This window comes from Astyanax mexicanus, chromosome 16 (genome assembly GCF_023375975.1).
Source record: "Astyanax mexicanus isolate ESR-SI-001 chromosome 16, AstMex3_surface, whole genome shotgun sequence".
Taxonomy (NCBI): Eukaryota; Metazoa; Chordata; class Actinopteri; order Characiformes; family Acestrorhamphidae; genus Astyanax; species Astyanax mexicanus.
The window spans coordinates 29,505,890-29,532,851 of record NC_064423.1 but is presented as its reverse complement, the minus strand read 5'-3'; the positions used below and the strand labels follow the sequence as shown (position 1 = coordinate 29,532,851).

At 36.4% G+C, this 26,962-nt stretch overlaps 2 protein-coding genes across 2 annotated transcripts in view; both read left to right on the top strand.

Moving 5' to 3' along the window:
- Positions 1–7,088, top strand: part of anpepa (alanyl (membrane) aminopeptidase a) — a 31,397-nt gene extending 24,309 nt beyond the window's left edge. The window contains exons 14-21 of the mRNA XM_022669889.2: positions 617–672; positions 800–947; positions 1,049–1,140; positions 1,239–1,349; positions 2,354–2,521; positions 3,393–3,533; positions 4,386–4,467; positions 6,128–7,088. Coding sequence (XP_022525610.1) covers positions 617–672; positions 800–947; positions 1,049–1,140; positions 1,239–1,349; positions 2,354–2,521; positions 3,393–3,533; positions 4,386–4,467; positions 6,128–6,280 — 951 coding nt within the window. The 3' untranslated portion in view covers positions 6,281–7,088. The remainder of the gene's footprint in view (positions 1–616; positions 673–799; positions 948–1,048; positions 1,141–1,238; positions 1,350–2,353; positions 2,522–3,392; positions 3,534–4,385; positions 4,468–6,127) is intronic.
- A 3,522-nt stretch (positions 7,089–10,610) lies between these two features.
- LOC103040424 (aminopeptidase N) lies at positions 10,611–23,287 on the top strand. The gene is made up of 20 exons (XM_049465869.1): positions 10,611–11,183; positions 11,936–12,078; positions 12,985–13,124; positions 13,627–13,753; positions 14,135–14,289; positions 14,388–14,501; positions 15,071–15,214; positions 15,333–15,398; positions 15,488–15,553; positions 15,644–15,819; positions 15,928–16,004; positions 16,271–16,401; positions 16,629–16,684; positions 16,858–17,005; positions 17,549–17,640; positions 17,764–17,874; positions 19,345–19,512; positions 19,979–20,119; positions 20,227–20,302; positions 23,100–23,287. Exons 1-20 carry the CDS (start codon positions 10,624–10,626, stop codon positions 23,250–23,252), a joined length of 2,844 nt encoding a protein of 947 aa, XP_049321826.1. The 5' UTR covers positions 10,611–10,623; the 3' UTR covers positions 23,253–23,287.
- Positions 23,288–26,962: the final 3,675 nt, after the last annotated feature.

Genomic DNA, 26,962 nt, shown 5'->3' with positions numbered 1-26,962 from the left:
GCATTGTCGGTAGCACTTAACAACAAGCACTTACAGTAAGTGTTAGTGCATTGTGTGTAGTTGTCTGTGTGTGGTCTGACAGTCATAATTCTGAAGTTATTTTAATCCAGTATGAATTTGAATTGAGAGTAGTTGTTTATGGTCTAACAGACATAATACTGAAGGTATTTTAATCCAGTATGAATCTAAATTGTGTGTATGAATCTGCCGTGCCTGTAGGCTTTAGTAGACATTTTGTGTGATTTTCATCAGTATGAAAGCTTTATGAATACAAACTGTTCATTTTATTCATTATAAATGCAGTATGAATTCACAGTTTATGTAGTTTTTTCCACTTAGCTGGTAATAACTGCGGAGTGATTCCCATATGAATATGCAGTGTTTTTTTTTTTTGTTTTTTTTTTGTTTTTTTACAAATTTTGCACATTTAAAATGAATACATTTAGGGCATACAATATACAGTAAATCTGCAATGGGTGCAGTTTTTACATTCTGCACAATTCTAAATTAAATCTCAACCCTGCACCCCTGATAACACCATTCCAGCTCAGACAAGGCTATTGATTTTATTGACTTAATATCCTAAAAATATTCTCATTTCATATTGTCTACTTAGGTAATACCACTGATAAACAGAGCCCAGATACTGGATGATGCCTTTAACCTGGCTAGGTAAAATCATTTTTGAAGTCAATATTTTAGCTTAAACACATTTGTCATTAAATCTGTACAAGAATTGATTTCAGTTTCCTGTTTGAAGTCACTTTGAAAGCTAACACAGTACATTTTCTTTTTTTAGGGCATCCATCATTAACATAACTCTCGCTCTGAGAACCACCAAATATCTCTCGCTGGAGAGAGAGTATATTCCATGGGAGGCGGCTCTGAGGAATCTCAACTCATTATTCCTCCTGTTTGATCGCAGTGAAGTTTATGGGCCCATGCAGGTTAGTGCTTTGCTGCAGATGAGGATCAATGTGATGATCAGAGCACTCCAGAAGGTCATCAAAACCAGGAGAATACAACAGATGTGTTTTTTTCTTTTTAGGCCTACCTCAGAAAACAGGTCAAGCCTCTGTTTGATCATTTTGCCAGTGTTACTGAAAACTGGGCGACTGTGCCTCCAGGCCACAACGATCAGTAAGGATTTATGGAGTTTTTTTCTACCTTTCTCACAACTCAGGCTCTGCATAATATTAGCTTAAGTAGTGTGGAACTGTGTGTGTGTGTGTGTTCAGGTTCTCACAGATCATCGCACTGTCACTGGCGTGTAAAACCGGGGTGCAGGGCTGCCGTGAACTCACCAAAACCTGGTTCAGACAATGGATGCAGGATCCTAATAATAATGAGTAGGTGCATCTTTAATGTATTCACAAGGGGCTGTGTATTGGCAATAAATTGATAATAAAATATGAATCACAGAGGTTATGAATAAATTTATTGTGATACACTGCGATGCTGTAAACAATGTGATACATTGCAATTGTTTAAATCAAATTTTAGGACATATTTAGGACACAGTGTATAACACTGGCATCTGACGACTGACTGTTATCTAGTGGGCGGGGTTTAAACACAACACAAAATAAACCACTCTGTCTGACACCAACTGTGTTTTAAAAAAATTGAAAAACCGTGTTGCAAAACAAAATCTTATGATAGCAATAAATATTGATGATTTAATATTTATATCGCTTAAACCTCTAGTATAGCTGTCAGTCTGTCTGCTCAAGACTCTAAACTGTTCTCTAAAGACTCAATTTTCCAGCATAAAACACACATCACATGACACTACGGCGTTCCCACTCTCCAAGTTACTAATTGGCTCCACCTGTTCTTCCTTGTATATATACCCCTCAGTTTAGTCAGTTAAGTGCTGAGTATTGAATCTAGTTCTCCTTGCTCTTCTACAATGTGTTCTAATTTTTTGCTTACTTTGTTTTTTTATCCTTTTTGTAACATTATCTATCATCTTTTGCCATGCCTATTCTATTGATCACCTGTTGCTGACCATTTTTGTATTTTTGCACATATAAAAAAATGTATAAAAAATATAAAGATAATGTAAAGAAAATGCTATATGCTGCCTGATGTCTAAGATAAAATTTAACATTATATTTGCAATTAAACTTTGTCTTAAACAACAAATAGATGTGGATGGTGAGCGAGCTACATGCAGGGTGGAGTAAGTTTGAATAGTTCCTGATGTTTCCTACAATTTCCACTGTTTAATAGAAGCATGCTTTCTCAGAGCATACTGTTTTATATAAGCAAAGCAGTGAATCTTTATTTGTCTTTATCTGTATCTGCAAAAACAGCGCAGTACATTCACTGTTTTTATTATATCTGTCAGGATTCACCCCAACCTGAGGTCCACAGTGTACTGCTATGCTATAGCTACTGGAGGAGTAGAGGAGTGGGACTTCACCTGGAAGATGTTCAAGAAAGCGACAGTAGCAGCCGAAGCGGTTAAACTGCGCGCAGCTCTGTCCTGCACCAGAGAGCCCTGGTTACTCAACAGGTACAGATACCACACTTTCACCATGCTTTTACTGCCACCATCATAAAAAACTCACTTTTCCATGTTATGTTGATTGATTAATAGAAACAGTAATTAAATTAAGTATACCATCATTAGAAATTCTTATAAAAGTTCATTATAAAGTCACTGAAATAACATATTAAAATATATTAACACTGTCACACAAAAACCTTTCAATAGATGTCAAATAAGAATGTTCTTCTCCACATAATTTTGGAGCATTTCTGTTGGTCCAGTCATCATGAACTGTTCACACGATGTAAAGAAAAACTCAAATGTACATTGGTCAGTGTTACATTTAGTGATTTAATAAACATTTAATAAACGTCTAATTGAAAAAAATGAAAATTGGATATAAAAACTCATTATTAATTTTTATGTAGTTTAGTGTACAAGACATAAGTTTTCATCCATTTTTTCAATTTTAGTTTTCTCATCTCTGCACCTCACAATTGGATTTTTAGGAAAAATAAAAAAAGTTCTTTATGCATTTTGTAAGGATTATACCATCAGATTTGTGTTACAAGAAGAAGATCAAGAGAAGATTCAACTTTTTTATTCTGTTTGCCAAAGGCTGAAATGAAAAAATCGATAATTGAAAAATTAGATGAAAACCCATTTTTTCTTTACTCTGCTGAATGAAAAAAAAATAATGATTAAATTTTATACTCAATTTTCTATTTTTGAATTATCTTGATACAGTCAGAAAATGTAACTGCTAAATTTACACTGACCTACATTATGTAATAAAGTGAAAAATGTTTTTTAAAGGTTTTTATGTGAAGTTAACCAAATAAACATGTTATTTTGTTGTACTCCCTCACTTTTCTCTTCTGTTTTTAAAAACTAGATTCCTTGAATACACTTTGGATCCTAATAAGATCCGGAAGCAGGATGCCACTTCCACAATCGGAGCCATCGCTAGTAACGTTGTTGGTCAGCCTCTGGCCTGGAACTTCGTCCGGGCGAGATGGGAGTACCTGTTCAAAGAGTAAGAGAACTAATTATAATCTGAAAGTGTTATAATTTAAACTGTCTGTAGTGCTAGAACTGTCACAGTACATACAGTAATTACATAATAATTACTATCAACTTCAATATTATTCAATATCAACCTCAATATTAAACAGTGTATGCTTAAGTGAGAAAAGTGAACATGAACGAGCCGGTTTGGTGACTTTATTTTAAAACAGTGTTTTATTTTTTTTATTTAGGATATTTAGATATTTTTCTTTTCCTATACCAATTTGTAGTAATTTAAAGTTTATTTAAAGATTATTATATAAGTGACATTAAATGTTCCTAAAACAACAATACAGCTCTGGAAAAAAATAAAACTCCACTTAAAAATTATGAGTTTCTTTGATTTTACCAAATTGAAAACCTCTGGAATATAATCAAGAGGAAGATTAAAGATCATAAGGCATCAAACCAAGCTGAACTGCTTGAATTTTTGCACCAGGAGTAAAGGCATAAAGTTATCCAAAAGCAGTGTGTAAGACTGGTGGAGGAGAACATGCCAAGATGCATGAAAACTGTGATTAAAACCGGAGTTATTCCACCAAATATTGATTTCTGAACTCTTATTATTATTTGAGGTCTGAAAGCTCTGCATCTTTTTTGTTATTTTCTCCATTTTTCATTTTCTGCAAATAAATGCTCTAAATGACAATATTTTCATTAGGAATTTGAGAGAAACGTTGTCTGTAGTTTAGTTACATTTTTTCTAGAGCTTTAGTATTGTTTATTGCAATTATATCAGCAGAAAATTGTTAATTGTAACATGCGTATGTACTATAATTAAGAATGTTATTAATGCATTATGACATTTTGTGTTTTATAGGTATGGAGTTGGATCATTTTCCTTCTCCAGCTTAATAAGTGACATTACGTCCAGATTCTGCACAACATTTGAACTCAATCAGGTAAATATATACGCTATTGTGGTAATGATTCTGTGCACAATATATGGCAAGATCCTGCCGTTATTAGTCACTGACTTTGTTTCAGACACTCACATCGCTTTTTGAAGTGACTCACAATGCATTCGTGTCTATGGTCAGCTAATGGGTTTATCCAGGGCACTCTATATTGTAGAGATTGTAGGGTCTTTGAATCACTCTAGACTTTTATATCACAAAATGGAGATGTAAAAACAGTCAGTGTACTTCTGTAGTTGAAATTGTAGACCACATTACACAGCAAGCAGTCAGTATTTATTGTAAGTTTGCTATTCTGTGGTGCCAAGTGGTCCAGTGGTCTAAAGTGCTGCCACCATGATCGGTCATGCAGCTTGCCATCAGCTGCCGGAGCCCTGAGAGAGCACAATTGTCCTTGCTCTCTCTGGATGGGTAGATGGCGCTCTCTCCCCACATCACTCCAAAGGGTGATGTTGATCAGCACAAGGCGTCTGTGAGCTGATGTATTAGAACTGAGTCGCTGTGCTTTCCTCTGTATGCAGAGCTGTGATGCTACTCGGTAATGCTGCATCAGCAGCAGTTCAAAAAGAGGCGGTAGCTGACTTCACATGTATCCGAGGAGGCATGTAGTCTTTACCCTCCTTGTGTTGTGGCATCACTAATGAAGGGGGATTTACAGCTGAGTAGCAGCTGAATGGAGGGGACAATTGACCTGGGGAAAAATGGGAAAATATTTTGCTTGTCCTGAAGAGGAATCAGGACTTTGGGCTGCAGTTCAGGCAGGTTTTACTTCTCATAGAAAGCAAGTTCCCCCTCTCTGGTAACTGATAAAGGAAGGAGAGATAACAGAGTGAACGGGAGGCTATGGGGCGGTGGAGGGTTGCAAATAAACATACAGCTCTGGAAAAAATTAAGAGACCACTTCAGTTTCTGAATCAGTTTTTTTCTGATTTTGCTATTTATAGGTATATATTTGAGTAAAATATATTCTATATATATATATATAAATAATTTCAGACCTCAAATAATGCAAAGAAAAGAAGTTCATATTCATAAAGTTTTAAGAGTTCAGAAATCAATATTTGGTGAAACAACTCTGTTTTTTTTATCACAGTTTTCATGAATCTTGGGAAGTGCTCCTCCACCAGTCTTACACACTGCTTTTGGATAACTTTACGCCACTCCTGGTGCAACAATTCAAGTAGTTCAGCTTGGTGTAGTGGCTTGTGATCCTCCATCTTCCTCTTGAATATATTCCAGAGGTTTTCAATTTGGTAAAATCAAGGAAAAAATAATGAAGTGGTCTCTTATTTTTTCCAGAGCTGTATAACCAGACTTTATATTATTTACTGTTCCTCCTAACAAAACTTTTTATTATTAATAAATAATAAATGATAAAGCTTTCCAGTGCAAGGAAAACTCATTGTATGTATAACAGTCAATTGCAACAGTCACATTTAATGCCACAGTGGGAATAGTTGTAATAGCTGAGATCTTTCTGAACAGCTGGAAAGAAGAGTTTAGAAAAGCTTGTAGAAACGTTTTGAAGCCATTTCTTCCTCTAAGGTTCTGATTAGTGTGTTAAATCCCATGAGTCATTTTGAGTCTGTTTGGATTAAATTGTGTTGTGTTTGGTATTAAATCCATTTTGTGCTGTGTTGCACAGTTAAAGCAGTTCCAAATGGACAACGCAGACGTGGGCTTCGGCTCTGGGACGCAGGCTCTGCACCAGGCTGTGGAGAAGACAAAGGCCAAAATCAAATGGCTGGAAGAAAATAAGAAGCAGGTTCTGCAGTGGTTCATCTCACAGTCAGCCTGAACAATCAACCAATCCAGTCTGAATCTAATGCACTCAGTGCTCTGTAAATAATGTGCGAATGTGTAGATCATTTCCACTTTAAAAACACAGAGTTTTCCATCTTTTTATCCAATTTTCCTCAGTCTGGGTAATGTTCGGTCCAGAGTCTAGTTGGAATCGCTGGGCTAAAGGCAGCAATTATTCCCTGAACAAGTTCAACTCAAAGATAAATTACAGTATAATAACAATAACGGCAAGTAAATAAATAAATAAATAAAGTAAATACAGATGTTCCCTTACTCTGGAAATGATGTATACTGTGAATCCAGAAAATGAACACTTTTATTTTGTGTACACTGTAAATAAAAATGTAAAAAGTCAAGACCAACTTAAAATAATACAGTAACATTTTTTTTAAATATTTTTTTTTAACTTATTGATTTCACTTTACAATTGAGAAATATTTTTAGCATTTTACATTTTGGAGACATATTGCAAAAAAGTAATGCAAGTTCATAATTTACATTTTTTTAACTATGAATAAAAAATGTGAAACATATCCTTTTAAATTAAATAAATGTAAAACATATAATTTTAAATTAAATACATTTAAAACATATGTTTTCTGTGTTTAAAAAAATGCTCCAAATCTTGAGTTCTTGACATTTTACACCTTCATTAAATGTAAATAAAAAGTCATTAAATTAGTGTGCTATCAGTGGGAGTATGTATCAGTAATATCCATCTTTTGTTGTATTTATTGAAAATAAGTTACTTAAAGGTTTTTTTGGTCTAACTGAGAATGTTGTGTAGAAAACATTTTAATACCCAACATTATGCCACAGAACATTCCTGGAATGTTATTTCTAGAACATTACAGGCTAAACTAGAACTTTTTGGAAATATTGCAGAATGTTTCTATAATATTACTGCTCTAGAGCTGTAAAAAATCATATACTACATCTTTGTGCTAAAAAACATAGAACATAAAGGTACGTTTTATTAGTACTGTGTGTTTTATATAATTATGTGTAATTTTGCAGTTCTCAAGTGGCCCTACAGTCTAACTGCTGCTCATTAAGCATCAGAAAATCATATCAAATCCCATAAAGAGTTTATCAGAGCTCTGTTGATAATGAGGGAGGTGTGTAGATGATAATAAACACTAAACAAATTAAGGGGGTGGAGCCTCAGCTCATTTAGTAGTGTTTTTGAGGCCCAAATCAGCATGTATTGCTGCTCAAACTGAATTGCAGGATTAAAAATGTGAGCCTTTGAGTAAACTATGTTACTTTATTATCTTACTTTGGCTTGACTTTAATTTTTTTTATAGTATACTAAAAAAAACCTGGCTTTGGCAGCTTAGTAAACAGCATCTGAACAACACTTTTAGGAAATCAATCCAAGCTTTATTTTTGAAACCTGTGAAAAATGTATATTGCTTTTTTTCAATAAACACATTTGGTCAGCTTTTGATGTCCTTCATTAAATGTTTTATACGATTTTCCGGTTAGATGTCTTTGATAACGTGTTAAGATGAGTAAGGCTCGGTTCTCGGACGCCTTCAACAACGTATACAAGTTATGCAAACTGCTTTCTTACGTCTTTAGCACTCTGAAACAGAATCGCTGACATTGGCACTTTTCGGGAAGCCAGTATGACACACTGGTCTTGAGGAAATAAAGATTACTTCAGACATTACCTAATACAGTATCTGCTTATTTTATTATGTGCTACTGAAATTCATACATGTTTGAGATTAATAAACAAAGTTGCCTTGGATGTATGAAGAACAGGCTATGATCATGGCAAACCTTCAGACCAGTTCATTCTTTCTCTCATTTTTGCCGTATTATTAACAAATGAATAAGTTTACCATAAAACATGTATCCAGACTTGTTTTAATAAACAAAAAAAATCATCTGTCAATGTTAAAAACTGTCACTCAAATCTTTGGTCACTCAAAAGTTTTTTTTTTTTTAGCTTTTTTGATTTTTTTTTTGTTGGAATGTGAATAAAGACTGGAAAAACCCATGCATGTATCTGGTTGTAGCTCAGATAACTCCTGTGAAAGTCACAAAACTTTCAATTAATGAGATTGTAACTTAAATCATGTACATACTGCTCTGTTCTGTTACAGATATATAATCCTCTGTTCAGATTTAGAATCTGTCATTTTCTTTTGGAATATCCAGATAGTGGTGGATATGGCTTCAGTTCCAGAATCAGCTTTTAAACAGTAAAAGACCCACTGATGCATCTTAACATTACATGCTTCTATACCCTGAGAATAAAAATCTCTAATCACTGTATTTATAGAATAATAAGTCTACAATACTGTACCCATTTTACCCACAAAATTCCAGCTTTTCACTTTTCAGTTAAACAAATCCATTAAAAACATACATTAGGTTTTAACTTTTATCTTAACAACTTAATAACACAGTTTTTGACTGTTTCATGTTTAAATGAATTTACCCATGCCTTCTTTGATTTTACCAAATTGAAAAACTCTGGAATATAATCAAGAGGAAGATGGATGAACACAAGTTATCAAACCAAGCTTGAATTTTTGCACCAGGAGTGGCATAAAGTTATTCAAAAGCAGTGTGTAAGATTGGTGGAGGAGAACATGCCAAGATGCATGAAAACTATGATTAGAAACCAAGGTTATTCCGCCAAACATTGGCGTAGGAACCAGGGGGGATGAATATTAGAAACAGGTGGATTTGTTCCCCCCAAAAATGATATCGTTTCACTCAGATCAGCAGTATTTTAATGAGGAGACAGACCGGACCAATCACGGAGCCGGTCTCAGGAGAAACAGCTAATGAGCTTGCTGGTTTTGCGGCGCGCGGAGGAGAGGCAGTGTGCTGGTGGAGGGAAGCCCCGCCCCCTCGCTGTGAGATTTAGCAGCGGGATCGAGACACGCAGCAGCAGCTGCTTTTAAAACAGATCTGGACATACGGTGATTTTTCTAAAAGAAAGGTAACGGTAGGCTAAACTGTGATGATATGTTTCTGCTAGCTGGTTAAAAATACACGTCTCTGAATCAGCCCACAGATCAAAACCCACTGTGATTAATAAACTGCAGCTGTGTTAGTGAGTTAGCTTAACTTTGGAATGAGCCAGATTGGGAGTCAAAGTTAAAGAAAAAAAAAACTATATATGTAATGTTCAACTTGCCCTGTGATCAGCTAATCACTATTACATTTTCAAACCGTGTTTATTAATTAAGGATTACAGGACTTACTGTGAGCTATAATGAACGACTTCTGTTCATTTGTAGTTCACAGTAAGACCACATGTCCTGACGTTTATAAAAATCTCTATGAAACGTAAAGTTACATTCTTTTACATAAAAGGACACCATCTTAAGAAGAGCTCTCAGTAGAAAAAAAAGCGCAGTTTTTTTAAAAGAGTGGAGAAAATATAAATATACAACAGAATTGACATGCCAATACATAATAATAATAGGTTTTTTATATTATATTTATAATATATTTTTATATTTTTTAATATTAGATAATAACAGATCATTTTTGTCATATGTATATAATTCAGACATTGCATGCATATTTTTTACTAACAACAGTAACAGTAATGTGGAGTAACATGTTTAGGTTGTAAAATCACCTTTACTTGGATGTTAACTAATAATAAACAAAATACAGAAAAAAATGATTATTTGTGATTAAAAGTAATTTCCACAAATGTTGTCCTAGGAAACTATAGGGTGGGCTTGGGTTCATATTGGCAAATGTGTCCCCCCCAATATCAAGCCCGCTCCTATGCCCTTGCCGCCAAATATTGATTTCTGACCTCTTAAAACTGTATGAATATGAATTTGTTTTCTTTGTGTTATTTGAGGTCTGAAAGCTCTGCATCTGTTTGTTATTTCAGCCATTTCTCATTTTCTGCAAATAAATGACTCTAAAATGACAATATTTTTATTTGGAATTTGGGAGCATCACTTCTCAAATAACATTGTGTTCTTTACTCATTTTATAATATCTTATTGATTTATCCTAATGCCACATCCAGTTTCATGATGATAATGGGCAAATAACCCAATGCACCAATACAGTATATAGCCACACATTTATATATTCACATACAGCATATATCAAATTATTTGATGAGGATTTGATGATGATTTTGAGTGATGAGTAATTTTCTGAAGTAAGGAAGCGGTTAGTGAGTATTTTTTGACGGTCAGCATAAGCATGCGGCTTTTCATGTACTCAGTGATGAATCCTCCACCCATGCCCGCTGTAGTCATTCATTGCATTTCTTCACTTCGTTCCTTGGAGAGCGTATATAAGAAAGAAATGCCTTCCTAAACATCACTTAAACCTGCAATCATGGGGAAAGGTTTGTACATTAGCAAGTCGGTGGGGATCACTCTGATTGTTCTTGCTGTTGCAGCCGTGGCCACTATCATCGCTTTATCGGTGGTCTTCCACAATGAGAAGTCCAGAACTGTGGAGAAACCTCAAATAAACGAGACCGACCAGTGGAAGAGCTACAGGTTACCCGGCACTCTCTCTCCTCAGTACTACAATATAACCCTGTGGCCTCGACTTGTGCCGGACGCCAACGGCATGTACATCTTCACTGGACATTCAGGAGTGGCCTTCACATGTGTGAAAGAAACAGGTCTGATCCTCATTCACTCCAACAAACTCAACTACACTCTGACTCCAGAAGGACACCATGCCAAGCTGACCGGTCTGGAGGGTGCCAAAGCTCCAGCTATAAACAAAACATGGCTTGAAGTGGAAACCCAGTATCTGGTGATTCAGCTCAGCGAGACCCTGCAGGTTGGGAAGATCTACTGGCTCTATATGGAATTCCAAGGAGAACTGGCCAACGACCTTCGTGGGTTTTACAGAAGTGAATACTTTGAGGATGGAGTGAAGAAGTAAGACATATTTTGGCTTCTTTTACTGTTAAAATTCGTAACAACAAGTAAAATAAGTAAGACAGAATCAATCTATAGATTTAGGCAGTTCAGCTTGGGTCATGCTTGGTCACTCTACTCTTCAACAGAGGTCTTTAAATCTGGAATTTAAAAACTAGGTTTACCATCACTTCCAGCAAACACAACAAAATTCCTGGACTGAAAACTGCATTTAAGGTCCATATTTGAAGACCTCTACTCTACACCAACCAGTAAAAGCACTAAAACTAAGTCTAAACCTGTCAAATGTGTTATGTTATGAACAATTAAAGCATGGGCATGGGCATGAACACTGCATAACACCACTCTAAAGGTGTCCTGTGGTTTCTGGCACAAAGACATTAGACATCATTTAGTCATAATCACAATATGATTCTTGTTAAAGTGGCTCAGATTCTTACACTTGCTTTCAATACATGATCAATGAAAAGTCAATAACTAACTTTTTATTTGCTTCCTGATATGCATATATCAGAGCATTTCGCTTTCCAGGAATTTTACTGTTATGGCTAACACTCCCTGTGAAATCTGATCAGAATAGCAAGTATTCTCTTGTATACAAGCTTAATGGATGGGTGATACATGTATGATCTAATAACATGTACAGTAGCTACATGAATTAATTGCTGTATTACAGTCTTTAATATGTACTGTAGTTGCTTCTGTTCTTCTGAACCTTTTCTGACCTGATATCTGCTGATTGTTTTGGGTAGAGTCGTTGCTACTACACAGATGGAGCCGACCGATGCCAGGAAAGCTTTCCCGTGTTTTGATGAGCCGGCGATGAAGGCCGTTTTCCACATGACCCTCATTCACCCATCCGGCACAGTGGCTCTATCTAATGGCATGGAGATGGGTAAGTAGAAATGTACCCAATATTATCATTGACACTTTAGTGTGACATCTCTAGGTGGTTACTAGGTGATTGCTATTGCTAGGTGTGTTGCTAGTTGGCTGCTAGGCAGTCACTGTGGAGTTTCAGGTCGTTACTTTTGTGCTTTTGGTCTCCAATTCCACAGTAAAATCATACTGTAAATGACTGTTTAATGATTGTTTTGTTGCAAAACTGTAGAATGCAATGCATCTCAGAATGCTTCATGTCAGGGTTTCTCAAATGGTCTCAGCCCGGGACCCATCTTTTTTATACAAAAACTTTTTTTTTTAAATAGCTTTCAAAAACCTATTTAATCATATATATATGCACACAAAGTGAATTTAAAAATTTAAAGTAACTGAGGTGAAACATGACAGCTACATGTATAAAAGTTACTACAGTAAAATTAAATATCAAAACTGCACAAAACAAATAAGGCCACACAATTACATATTTCATTTTTCTGCATATCTCTGCATTCAAAGTACATTAGTTTAAAACTTTCCCTGTCTCTTTTTTCTCAATATAAAAATGAGTACAAAATCTAATGAGAATTATTTTTTATTTTTATTTATTAAATGTATTTATTTGTTACAATAATTGCTGCCCACTGTATATATATAGGTATATATGTATATCTTGTTGTTTGTGTGGTAATTGTGTATTTGTATTGCTCTTCATAGCACAAAGAAATATTAAATCTCTCTGGAATGTTTATTTCTCTATATTTTGAATTTCTAATATTCCAGTTTAAACCACTATGATTGTGAAATCCTTTAATTCAGATATTATCTGTCATTTTACATTTAGGTGACTGAAGTTAATGAACTATATTAGACTCTTTTTTTAACTGGACTTTGCTTTCGTCTGTATCTGATTTTTTTCTAGGCACAAAGACGATCACCCTGAGAAATCAAAATGTTCTGCAGACCAAGTTCAAACCAACTCTAAAGATGTCGACATACCTGGTAGCTTTTGTTGTCAGTGAATATTCCTCCATCAGGACAGCAGCAGAGACTGATGTTTTGGTGAGAATCTTTCATTATATATTGACACTTAAAGGAGAACTCTGGTGTAAAATGCACTTTTGGTGTAGTAAAACATGAAAAATGAATAGAACACCTCCAGATCCAGAAATCCAGAAAACAGTTTGTCCAAACACCCTTCAGACTGGACACAGGACACACAGGACATAATTTGCCCAAATAAATTGCTTTTTCCACCACTGTCCAGCTCAAAGTAGCTCCACACCTGCTTGCTAGAATCCAGAGAGCCTTGGCATTTAAAACGAGGCATTAATAACTTAAAAAGTGCACAAAACACTTTTTTAAAAACCTCTGTTTACGTAATTCTAGCTTCAACATAGAGTCCTTAAGACTCTAAAGACTTATGTTTTACTACGCCAAAAATGCATTTTACACCGGAGTTCTCCTTTAACTTTTCCTCTCTGATGTAATAATAATGTAATAATAATGTAATGCACTGTAATGTGTCATAAGTCATTTGAATGTAAGATGTTTGTTTCATTAGGTCAGAATTTGGGCTCGAAGGACAGCAATTGAAGCTGGACATGGGGATTATGCTCTGAGCATCACTGGCCGCATCCTTGATTTCTTTCAGAGTTATTACAACTCAAAATATCCACTGCCAAAATCAGGTGTGAAACTTTAAATAAAATGTATTTAACTGTTGTGTGGTAAAAAAAATTATGATCAGAAGTTCATATTTGCTTATCTTTGACATTAATTTCTTGCTAATTTTGGATTTCTGTGATTTATTTATGATTTTTTTTATTATTGTTTGCCTTAAAGTCTTCTATTACTAAATGTAAATCATTAGTGTAAGTCACTTTGGACAAAATCGTGTGTCAAATGTAATGTAATGTAATTGGTCCCAGTTGGGCTACTTTTACTGGGCCAACACGGGCATGTTTATGGAAAAAGGAACCTTTCAAAGAAAGCTCTAAAAGTCCAGTACTGCCATATTATTAGTCACATGTAAACTTCTATGTTATGAGAATCTCTCTCTCTTCTTACAGACCAAATTGCACTGCGTGATTTCGATGCTGGAGCCATGGAGAACTGGGGTTTAATCACTTACAGAGAAACATCTCTTCTATACGACCCCATCACCTCCTCTAATAAAGATAAAGAATGGGTGTCGACCACGATAGCTCATGAGCTCGCACACATGGTACGAACCTTTCTACTTGTTTAAAACCATGAAATCATCCAGCTGCGTAAATGATGTGTTAATGATGTTTTATTATTAATGATGTTTTATTATTTTAGTGGTTTGGAAATCTTGTGACCATGAAATGGTGGAATGATCTGTGGTTGAATGAAGGCTTTGCTACATACGTGTCGTATCTGGGGGTCGATGATGTTCAGCCCACCTGGAATATCGTAAGCACTCATTTCTTAGCCGATGTTGTGTTTCTGGCTATGAACTTATTGATCTTTTACAAACTGCAGTGATATAATGGTAGTTTTTTTTAGCAGATTTACATGCAGTTAAACCAGGCTTATTTTAAAGGAAAGGTTTTGTCACTTAAAATACAAAAGTATTGGGACACCTTCTTATTTTTTTCTTTCTTATTCTGAAGGATATTAACAAACAGCTTATCCTGCTTCTGTTAGACTAATTGTTTCTACTGTTCAGGGAAGATTTTAGATTTTGAAGCCTTCAGAATGAAGATTCTCCATAAAGTAATTCTGGGATGAGTCTTACTAATGTTTCTACTGGTTCTTACAGCAATACTCTAAAGCCTATTAGGTCTAAATAAATTAAAATGTCTTCCCTGGAATATAGAGACAGTTACTCCAACAAAAACAGGACAAACTATTTGTAATACCCCGGATTTCAGAGGAGATAATGAAAGAGCCATGTAGTTCTGATTTAAATCTAATTTTATAGCTTTTTAAACAAAGCAGTTTCTTTAAAATGAGGTCTATCTCTGATGTTTCCATTCCAGAAAGATCTGATGGTGATGACGGAGACCCATAAGGCGTTTGCTTTTGATTCTAATAAATTTTCTCGCCCGCTGTCCCTCCCGGAAGAGGAGGTCAAAACTCCTGCACAGATTAATGCACTGTTCAACACCATCACCTACAGCAAGGTACCCCAGTCCCACTGTCTCTGACCCTGTGAAATGTGTTACAGTGTAAATTCTGATCTACAGTGTGATGCTCTGTGGTTGATAGTTGTGTTAATCTGTGCTCTGTTGTGAACTGCAGGGCGGCGCTGTGTTAAGAATGCTGTCAGAGTTCTTATCTGAGCCAGTGTTCGCCAGAGGACTCAGTGTAGGTGATTTTACAGTGTGAACAGTAGATGAACAGCATGGTGATTAAAAACTGAGCAGAGATGAATTTGTGATGTTCTGCCTCCACAGGCCTATCTGAAGCAGTTTGCGTACGGGAACACAGTGTACACTGACCTGTGGGGGAAACTTCAGGAGGTACGTTTGTCTGTGCTGTGATTGGTCAGTTCGTTTTATGTTAAAACGGCTTTATGCTAATCTGCTGACTGTGTTTTATACATTGGGAAGGTGGTCGACGCCGATCCAGAGGTCAATCTTCCAGCCACCATATCTGAAATCATGAATCGCTGGATTCTCCAGATGGGCTTCCCAGTGGTCACCATCGACACCAGAACAGGAAACATCACCCAGAACCACTTCCTGTCAGACGCAGATTCAAAACCAAGCAGATCATCGCCTTACAAGTATGTTTATGATAATAAATGAGTGAATGAGCTTGTGTCTCAATAGTTTTACCCACATAATAGATATTGTGTATTTAATCTCTCCCTCTTGTTGTATTTTTGTTGTAGTTATGAATGGTTTGTTCCCATCTCCTGGATGAAGAATGGAACTGTCATGAACCGATACTGGCTGCTTGAGAAAAACGGTAACGACTGCAGCAAACTAAGGCCATCTTAAATATTAACTAATTAATGTAAATAAAGAAATTTTATAGAAATTTTTTATACAAGTGTATAAAAACATAGCCTGAACATATTTTTGCATTGTTTTTAAATAAAAAAACTATTATAAATCTACGAAGCCAAAATGTTTTCAGTACACAATGCTTCATTGATCATTGTTCTATGTATAATAAATGTAGATGCATTATTTAGATTATTATTGAATCGTCTACTGTTTGTATCTCCACAGCTACTCATGACCCTTTGAAGACGAACAGCGAGTGGGTTCTGGCCAACGTGAACGTTTCAGGATTTTACAGGGTTAACTATGATCCCCAAAACTGGCAGCGTCTCCTCTCACAGTTATCTACAGATCATTCGGTAAGATCTTCAGTTTATTGTGTTCAGTTTAGTGTGGGATGGGTGGGGAACAGCACAGTTTGTTGATTTATCTGCTGGAACACGACGACTGAACCTGGAAATGAATGAATAGATGAATCAGGAGAATCTGAGCTTTTGATAATTATTCACACACCAACTTATAATTCATATTTTTACACTTTTTCTGTCTGATAATAAAGTGTGTTGCTCTGTTTTTTTGAATGCAGGTAATACCTGTACTCAGCAGAGCTCAGATTGTGGATGATGCTTTTAACCTGGCAAAGTAAGAGCTTTCTATTAAAAGCCCTACTAGAGCTGTTTATCATTAATAGTGGTTGATAACAATGTCCATGAGTATGTGTAACTTAAACAGTCTGACAGTAATAATTATGAAGGCATTTGAAAACAATAAGATCAATATCTGACTAATGTGGCTGTTTTGGTTTTCTTTTAAAGGGCAAATATGATCAACATGTCTTTGGCTCTGAGAACCACCAGTTATCTCTCAGAGGAGAGGGAGTACCTGCCATGGCAGTCTGCCATCAAACACCTCAATACCTTTATTAACAGGTTTCGTCATACTGAAGTCAATACAAAAATGCAGGTTTGTTTACTTCAGATAATAGATGATACACACCGATTATTATTCAAATTTCAGAATTTAGGATTTTTAGTAGGATCACTTTATAGTTCTATATATATATATATACACAACGCGCTGAATTATTTTTTAGAATATGCTCCATTTATTGATTTATTGTTAAAATTCTTAAAAACTTAATTTACTGTAATCAAGATTTTCAGTAGGATCACTTTATAGTTCTATAATATATATATATATATATATATATATATATGTGTGTGTGTGTATATATATATTTATACAACACACGTCATTATTTTTAGAATATGCTCCATTTACTGTTAAAATTATAACTTAATTTTCTGTAATCAGGATTTTCAGTAAGATCACTTTTATAGTTCTAAAATATATATATATATATATATATATATATATATATATATATATATATATATATATACATATATATACGTATATATATATTTATACAACACACTTCATTATTTTTAGAATATGCTCCATTTACTGATAAAATTATAACTTAATTTTCTGTAATCACTGTAGAAATTCCTGCGGAGCAAAGTACAACCGCTGTTTCATTACCTCAAAAACATCACTGCTGACTGGACAGAGATTTTATCCAGCCACACTGACCAGTAAGAATGAGCTTTCATTTTAAATCCACATCTTTACACTTACAAATATGTTAATAACTGTTATTACTAGGTAAGCATCAGTATATATAATACAAAATAAACTAACCACTTCTCGCTTCACAGATACAACCAGCTTAATGCCATCTCACTCGCCTGCACAGCTGGTGTAGAGGACTGTTTAGATCTCACCAAAATGTGGTACCGCCAGTGGATGAAGAATCCTGACAAAAACCCGTAAGACTTCATTCTTGGTACAGTTTATATAATTGTACACAGCTTAAAGGAACACTACATTCTTTTCTAATGTAATGTCTATCTGACACATCTGGCATTGTATAGCTGTTTACCACCAGTGCTATCTGGCATTGGTGCATCTCCCTGCACATAAAAAACTACAGAAATTTAGACTTAGTCAAGTCAGCAATTTACAGCTGTACACAAAAGTTTGGACATTCTATGTACCACAAAGGCAAGGTCTCTTTTTTGACTTCTGAGAACTTGATAAGTAAATTAGGCTGGAGGCATATCACCAACTGCAACCTTGGACTCCTATTGATTCCTAAAGCTCTGAAAAACTCTTTTTTCAGCAGGTTCTACAGTGGGGAAGATTATAGATAAAAGGCAGTTCAGGGGAATTGTGGAGGTCAAGATGAGACCTGGACAAGAGCAAGACCAAGACCATGAAATATTTAGGCTACTTACATGCTACTTGCATTGATAGTGTAATGTAAGCCACATTTAATGCACCATATTTTTAAGACTAAAATGCACACTTAAAACTCTTTAATTTGTTTTTTTTAATTGACAATGTGCTTTACAATCTGGAGCGCATTTTGTATTAATTTTATTAGTCAGGTTGTAAAGAGCAGTAAAGCCACTCTGCTAAAGTAAAGCGTTATACAGGAGTTTTAGTAAAGTTTCTCCAAGACAGAGGCTGGACCAGTATTAGCATTAGCCACTAACCGCAGCGCTAGCTCTTTTGGCATTCAGAGGCAAGAATATCAGACTTTAGTCTGCGTGCTTACTGTGTTAAAACAAGCTACGTGGGACACACTGCTAGCTGATAGCGCCCTGTCTCACCTGAACACTTCAGGAGGCTACACTTCACCTTGGTATAGCTGTAGATGTTTACTAGCGCTCGTGCTAACTGCAAATCTAAGCTTACTGTTAATAAACGGGAGCACTTTACTCACCCAATAAACAGTTTTCTGGAGGGAAATCTGTGTAGATTAATATCCAGGACTTGTTTTACTTTGAAAAAATATATGTATTTTTAAGAATTACAGTTTTGTTTACTTAGGCGCTTTATAATCCACTTTATAGTGCGCTTCATGTATGAAAATAGATCACATATATTGAGAATATGGACTTCTGTTAAGTTAGAAGTAAAATTAATTATTTACAAATATGTTAACTGGATATAAAACAAGAGAATTTGATCAAATTCGACAGTGTTGTACTGAATTGGAGTTAAAACCACATGTTTCTGTACCTTTTCAGCTATCTGAAAATCTAGTGAAATTGTTGCTTATGATAATGAATTACACTCTTTAAAACGTGACATGGAGTGGAGATTAAATGGAGAAAGTTATATACAATGGCGTATTCCTGTTTCCTGTAGCTGACCTTCACATAACCTGGGTTCTGGTTTCTTTCTATTTAATAATTAAGTATAATTCAATTACCTGTTGGTCCTTCTTTCAGGATTAAGCATAGCATGAGGAGCACAGTGTACTGTAATGGCATTGCAGCTGGAGGATCAGAGGAGTGGGAATTCGCTTGGAACTTGTACAAGAAGAGTGTTGATGATGCTGAGGCAGAACTGCTGATATATATTTTATCATGCACCAGAAAGCCTGAGCTTTTGAACAGGTGAGCTCACAAACACAGCTAGTATAACATTTACAAATGTTGTGTGCTTCCATACATTACATTTAAAGCCTTATGAATTAGCATTGTAGCTTCAATACAAACTAAAACTAAAGTCTAAACTAAAGTTTTTATGTTCATATTCGTGGGTTTTATATATGTTAGCCCACAGTATCCAGCCCAAATGATGCCAATATGTTTGTGTTGGACTCACAAGGGTGTAACATGGCCTAGGTGGATCCAGTTGAGGACAGGATCTGAGTGGTTTTGTTCATCTATCATTACTGGGAACTTTTGGAAGAACCATTATTACAGCCCACCTTAATCTCACATGGGCCCCATTTAGGCCAGAGCCCATACTGGCCCCACCTGGACATGTTATCTGGACCATTGTGACCAGAGGAAATTAATGTGAATTGTATTGTGTGCTAATAAGCTTTAAATTAATCTGAAATATAATTTATTAAAGGTACCTGAACTACACGTTAGATCCGAACATGGTCCAGAAGAAGCATGTCAATTATGTTATTAGGCATGTTGCCAATAATGTGGTTGGTCAGCCATTAGCCTGGGACTTCATCAGAGCCAACTGGAGCAATATTCTTAAAGAGTGAGTGAAATCTGACGCATTTGTTCTCTTTTATACATCTTATAATGTCTTATAAACAATGTCTTATGAACTGTTTTATGACAATTGTGGGCTTTTTTATGTTGCAGGCAAAAACATGCATCATTTTTCACAATTCTTTATTTTACAACCAAAAGTTTCTCCACAGAAGTTGAACTAAAAAAGGTATGTAAAGAGGGCCTTACAATGTTCTAGCTTGTGTAGATTAAATGCAAGGATGCGTCTGTTGGCTGATGTATCAGAGCTGGGGATCTGGCTCTTTCCTCCAAGCATGTTAGCTACTTAGTGATGCTGCATTGGCAGCAGTTAGATAAAAATGATGTTTTTAAGTTTAATTTCTTAGGCAAAATATTGGTGATTTTTGCAGTAAACCATTTCACACCAAAGAATTTTAAATTATTCATTGAGGATCGGAATGTATACAGTAAACCACAGAGTTCCTCAAAGCAGTTAAGACAACATGCATTTTTGTTCAGTGAAATATCTGTTCTTGGTATATCCTGGCAGAGTGCAGGTCAGCCTTGTTACAGCACCAAAGTGCCCAATGCCAGCAGCCTGGCAGTGATGGGTATTGTGCCCTCTAACCACCTAAATTCAACCAATTAATTTAGTTTGTCTATGTATTGTAGATAGATAGATAGATAGATTGATAGATAGATTATCACCAGTCAGGGATTCCACAAACCCATCTAATGCCAACCATACACTACAGGAGCTTAAAAGGAGTAACATATGACAATTTCTCACATCTAAAGATAATTTGTCAACTCTGCAAAGAATAAAGCTTGGCCACTCATTACAAGACTGTAATTATATTTTGTTTGAGACTATTTCTCATCATGCTTTTATGAGATAACTACGGTGGCCCTGAAGTGCAAAACAAATTAACATGTCAGAAAACAAAATTACAAAAACTAAAACACATTTACAAAACTTAAAACAAATTTACAAGACGCAAAACACTTTTCCCAGCACTGAAACACTTTTACAAATGCTGAAACACTTTTACCAGCACTAAAACACTTTTACAAATGCTGAAACACTTTTACCAGCACTAAAACACTTTTACAAATGCTGAAACACTTTTACCAGCACTAAAACACTTTTACAAACGCTGAAACACTTTTACCAGCACTAAAACACTTTTACAAACGCTAAAACACTTTTACAAACGCTGAAACACTTTTACAAACGCTGAAACACTTTTACCAGCACTAAAACACTTTTACAAACGCTAAAACACTTTTACAAACGCTGAAACACTTTTACAAACGCTGAAACACTTTTACAAACGCTGAAACACTTTTACAAACGCTGAAACACTTACAAACGCTAAAACACTTTTACAAACGCTGAAACACTTTTACAAACGCTGAAACACTTTTACAAACGCTGAAACACTTTTACAAACGCTGAAACACTTTTACAAACGCTGAAACACTTACAAACGCTGAAACACTTTTACAAACTGCGATTTCTGACGGAAAGGGAGGGTCTAACACACAGGAAGTGCTTGATGCGGACCCTCCTTGTCAGTCAAGCTGCGTTACGATGAGAGAGTGGAGTTATGGACACTAAACTATGTTTTGTGGCACGTATTTTAGCAGCAGCAGTAAATACTTAAACTATCCCTGTCCTGTTGCTACCCCCGCCGCGGGGTTCACCTAATACCCCGGGGGTTCAGCTAATGCCACGCGGCCATCAGCCACTGCCCCCGCCGCGGGGTTCACCTAATACCCCGGGGGTTCAGCTAATGCCACGCGGCCATCAGCCACTGCCCCCGCCGCGGGGTTCAGCCACTGCCCCCCGGTTATCAGCCACTGCCCCCGCCGCGGGGTTCAGCTAATGCCACGCGGCCATCAGCCACTGCCCCCGCCGCGGGGTTCACCTAATACCCCGGGGGTTCAGCTAATGCCACGCGGCCATCAGCCACTGCCCCCGCCGCGGGGTTCAGCCACTGCCCCCCAGTTATCAGCCACTGCCCCCGCCGCGGGGTTCAGCTAATGCCACGCGGCCATCAGCCACTCCTGTACTGTATTACCTGAACCCCGCGGGGCAGTGGCTGATAACCGCGGGGCAGTGGCTGAACCCCTGGGGTATTAGCTGAACCCCGCGGCGGCGGCAGTGGCTGATGGCCGCCGGGCATTAGCTGAACCCCCGGGGTATTAGGTGAACCCCGCGGCGGGGGTAGCAACAGGACAGGGATAGTTTAAGTATTTACTGCTGCTGCTAAAATACGTGCCACAAAACATAGTTTAGTGTCCATAACTCCACTCTCTCATCGTAACGCAGCTTGACTGACAAGGAGGGTCCGCATCAAGCACTTCCTGTGTGTTAGACCCTCCCTTTCCGTCAGAAATCGCAGTTTGTAAAAGTGTTTCAGCGTTTGTAAAAGTGTTTTAGCGTTTGTAAAAGTGTTTCAGTATTTGTAAAAGTGTTTTGCGTCTTGTAAATTTGTTTTAAGTTTTGTAAATGTGTTTTAGTTTTTGTAATTTTGTTTTCTGACATGTTAATTTGTTTTGCACTTCAGGGCCACCGTAGATAACTACTAAAAAAACTAAAAAAAGAGGCCTCATAATGCAGACACAAGATGAAAAACTATGAAATTACACTGAAATAGACAATAGACAATATGCAGCTGAATCAATAGGGACAATACTTTGCGACAGGCTGAACAAACAGACTGGTATTTATATATGGGGTGACAGCTGAATGTAATCAAAACTCAGGTGAGGCTGATCTACAAATCAATGAGAAAATTGACAAGTGACTGAGCAGTGCATTCTGGGAGTTGAAACTGTGATGGTAAAGTCACTTGAAAAGTAGTTAAGTGTAAGGTGAACATAAATCAGTGGCTGGAGATCTATGTGAATAATCGATAGAGTGAAGAGTGTTTGTTTTATGCATAATGTCTGCTATGAAATGTTAATTTAAGTCTCTTTCTTCATGTGTTCGTCAACAGTTAGAGCTGTTTAAAGAAGAGATCAACAAAGCTGGGTTTGGGACTGAAGCACTGGTGGTGGATGAATCCATAACGATAACAAAAGAAAACATGGAATGGATGCAGAAAAATAAAGGGGAAGTGATGCAGTGGTTAAAGGAAGAACTGGCCTGAGAGCTCTGTGGGGATAAACCTTTTTGTTTACTCATTTCATTGTTATTTTATTCCATCATGGCTGGACTCTTTTATTCTTAAGGCCCTGTCCCACTGCGATTGCGTCTAAATATCCACTAAAGTACGTCCAAATTTATCAGAAAACACTGCGTCCACTGAGTGAACGTGCTGCGTCCAAAATATAGACGCACTGCGTCCAAATGGACGCAGTGTGTCCAAATTACGTCCATATTCCGTCTAAATTGAAGTTGGACGCCGACTTCCAAATTTGTACATCGACTTCCACTCTTTGGATGTCGACTTCCACTTTTTGGACGTCGACTTCCAACTATATATGGTTTTTTCTAGTGAATCATCATTTCTTCTTGAGCTACAAGAGAGAGCACATCTATTCTCTTCTACACAACCATGGACCACAGATTCCTTGCAGTGATGGTGCAGCAGCAGAACATACTCCTCCATGTGCTGGACCAGACCAGGAGGAGGAGGAGGCGGCAGAAGGAGAGGACTGTATGGGTCAGGCCTTGGATTGTACGCCGGGTGGAGTTTGGACTGTATGACCGGCTGATGGTAAAGCGATGGACGCCAGAAAAATATTTTTATGGCTGTCGACGTCCACCTGTACGCGCCGTCCAAATATCCACTAAAATACGTCTGTACTGCGTCTAAATATCCACTAAATTACGTCCATATTAGTTGCCGTCTATTCCGAAAATTTTGGGAGGTACCAAAACCACTTTTGTGTCTAAAGTGGACGGCAACGTCTAAACTACGTCCACTTGGACGGTGCCGTCCAAATATCCACTAAACTACGTCCAGATTGCGTCTAAATATCCACTAAATATCCACTAAACTGCGTCCACTGAAATTTGGACGTACTTTAGTGGATATTTAGACGCAATCGCAGTGGGACAGGGCCTTTAAGCCTGTCTTATAATGGTACAGAACGACAGTGCAGCTTCCTCTACATTTCTCCAAGTGAAGTCCCTCATAACAGCAGTGTGGAGCAGCCAGCATTCCTAGTAGCTAATTAATGACTCAAAATGTCTTGTTTAGTCATGTACTGGGGGCAGCAGCAGCTGCATAATATATGTTAAGAATTGACCTCCTGATAATACATATACCCTGTTTCGTAAATTTATAAATAGTGCTTGTTGTATTGAATATTTATGCATAAGACTATTCAAAAAAATAATGTGTACAAATTTCTTACTTCATATATTGTATTTTACACTATATATTTATACACTATAAGATTACTGATGTGTATGTTTTTTATTTTTTTATTCCTAATGTCTGTGTGGTTGGTTTTGTGTATTTTGAGCACTCACTGAATTGATGTAAACTATAGGCAGAGATGGTGCTTTATACAGCCCTCATCTCTCTTTGGCAGATGGTCAGTCACTGAAGTCAATTCTGAGCAATGAAAATGTAAGTGGTATTTAAATATATGAATGTCTAAATATCTGTCTTCAAAATATATTTAAAATTCAAGGGGATATCTACTGGGAGAACAGGAAATTCAGAAAATATTTATTTATATTATTTATAATATATATTTCTATAATCTTTTCTGCACTGATTACTTTACAAAACATTTTACTGAAGCATTGGTGCTCCTAAAACCTTTACAGAAGTTATGTTACAACTAAGGTCAGGTTTCCCTTCGTATCCTTCTGAAGAGCCCTTTATTGAGTCTGTCAGTTAGTGGCTGCTTTTAGTGGCAGCTGATTGTCAATAAGTGGCAGATGATTTTTGTTTAGAGAGGTAAGGTTGTTTTTATCTTCACAAGCGACCTCTCAGCTGTGTAGGCTATGTTTCTTCCAGAAAAGTCAGATTTTGGTGTATTTCTAGATCGTACCTACATTGAAACCACTTTAAAAACTTTTTTTTTCAATTCAGATCCAAACTACATTAGAAACTGGTTTGAAACATAAGTACATATACAATCTCTAATGGGAAACGTATTCCTACTTTATGTTCCAACACAGTATTTAAAGTATTTAACGGTTTGTACAGTTGATTCTCTTCATGGCGGGATTCGTCATACTACGTTAGCGCCCTGTCATACGTTATTTTTTCTCTAGAAAAACAGTGCTTGTGATGTGGATAGGGTACTGTGGCAAGACCGAAACAGATGGAGCATAGCTTTTTTTTCCTTGTAAATGTATACAGTAAAATCTTCAGTTTCTGTTTTGTATGTAGACCACAGTACATACACAACTGTGTGCTGGTTGGGATGTACAATGTCTACATTGTTTTTGTGGGGAAATAAAACTTTTTTACCGTGTATTTTGTGTGTTCTGTATATAAAAACAATATTCTGAAATATTTTACAACACAGTTATGTATGTTTTGTCTGTAGTAAGTGTAACACTGAACATAAAAAGGACGTCAAAGGAGAAGTGTTTAATTGGTTCTTATAAATGTCTATTCTTATGATGGTTTGTGTGTTTTCATCTAAAAACAAAACATTTTGAGAAAAGATAACATTATTTTGAATGTAAAGTTTCATTGTGCAGAAGAATTGAGTTCTGAGAGTGTGAGGCATGCTTTCAGAAAATGTGTGTAAACAATTGAGACAAACTGTAAAAAAGTTGACTTCACTACAGAGGAAGGGAGAATACTATTAAACAAATGTTTAAACTATTCACTGTTACAGTGTATCTGTGGGAGGTATTGTTTTTTGTAAAATGAAACTGGGCCAGTAAGAACATACTTAAGGATGTGGTTGACCACTTTACCCCAGACTCTTTACCACACCTGTGACAAGAAGAAGGGCATAGATTTCCCGGTAAGAACACGCTACAGTCTACAGTGTTAAACCAAGGTGTTTATTTACGTAATACAAAACACCTACACTAGCTAGCATCATGCTAAAAGAGGGCTACCCAGAGACAACAAGGCCAATTATGCTCTTTTGGACTCCCAAACATCGGGTCACTGAGGCAATGGTGAGGATCAAACATGCCAACTCCTAATTATAGAGTTAGCACTTAGACAGTCGCACCACCTGGGAGACTAAATGTCACCAGTGGAAACACAAAATCAAGTGGAACTAAGAAACTAATCATCGCCTCCACATTTAAATGACCCTGAAAGTAAAAACTTCATGTGTAATGAACACCAGGACTAGGAGAGACACACGCTGATGGAGTTTACACAGTTTATTGACAGTAGTGTTGCCAACTCCTCAGTAAGGAAAGTAGCTATTGGCTGTCCTAAAAGTCGCTAGAAGTCAATAAATGAGGACATCACCTAATTTGCATAATGCATATTTTTGAAGCTCTAAAGGATTCACGTTGTGGGAGAGAAAAAATGGAGCAAAAAAACCTTAAATAGGTTCAGAGGTGGAACAAGTACTGAAAAATTGTAATTAAGTAAAAGTACCTTTACTTTGCTAAAATTCTACTCAAGTAAAAGTACCCATCTAAAAATCTACTCGAGTAAAAGTAAAAAGTACTTCATTTAAAATGTACTTTGAGTAAAAGTTACATAATAACTTTTAATTATTTGATGTAAAATGTAAAAACAAATCATAAAATAAATGTTTTTTAATGAACTTTTATTCCACAGAATAATTTGGAACTTTCAGGCAATATTTGTTCAGACCACCCCATAAAACATTTTCAAGAACAAGTGGCATACGTTTCTATGATCCATTTTACTATTAAAAAGTTAAGGTCATATATGTGACTATAAACTGTAAT

Bases quoted from the DNA above. Each gene is read 5' to 3' on its own strand.
- LOC103040424 (XM_049465869.1), top strand. From the start codon at position 10,624: ATGGGGAAAGGTTTGTACATTAGCAAGTCGGTGGGGATCACTCTGATT. The intron at 12,079-12,984 runs GTAAGTAGAAAT...ATTTTTTTCTAG, and splicing joins ATCTAATGGCATGGAGATGG to GCACAAAGACGATCACCCTG. The intron at 20,120-20,226 runs GTGAGTGAAATC...TTTATGTTGCAG, and splicing joins TGGAGCAATATTCTTAAAGA to GCAAAAACATGCATCATTTT.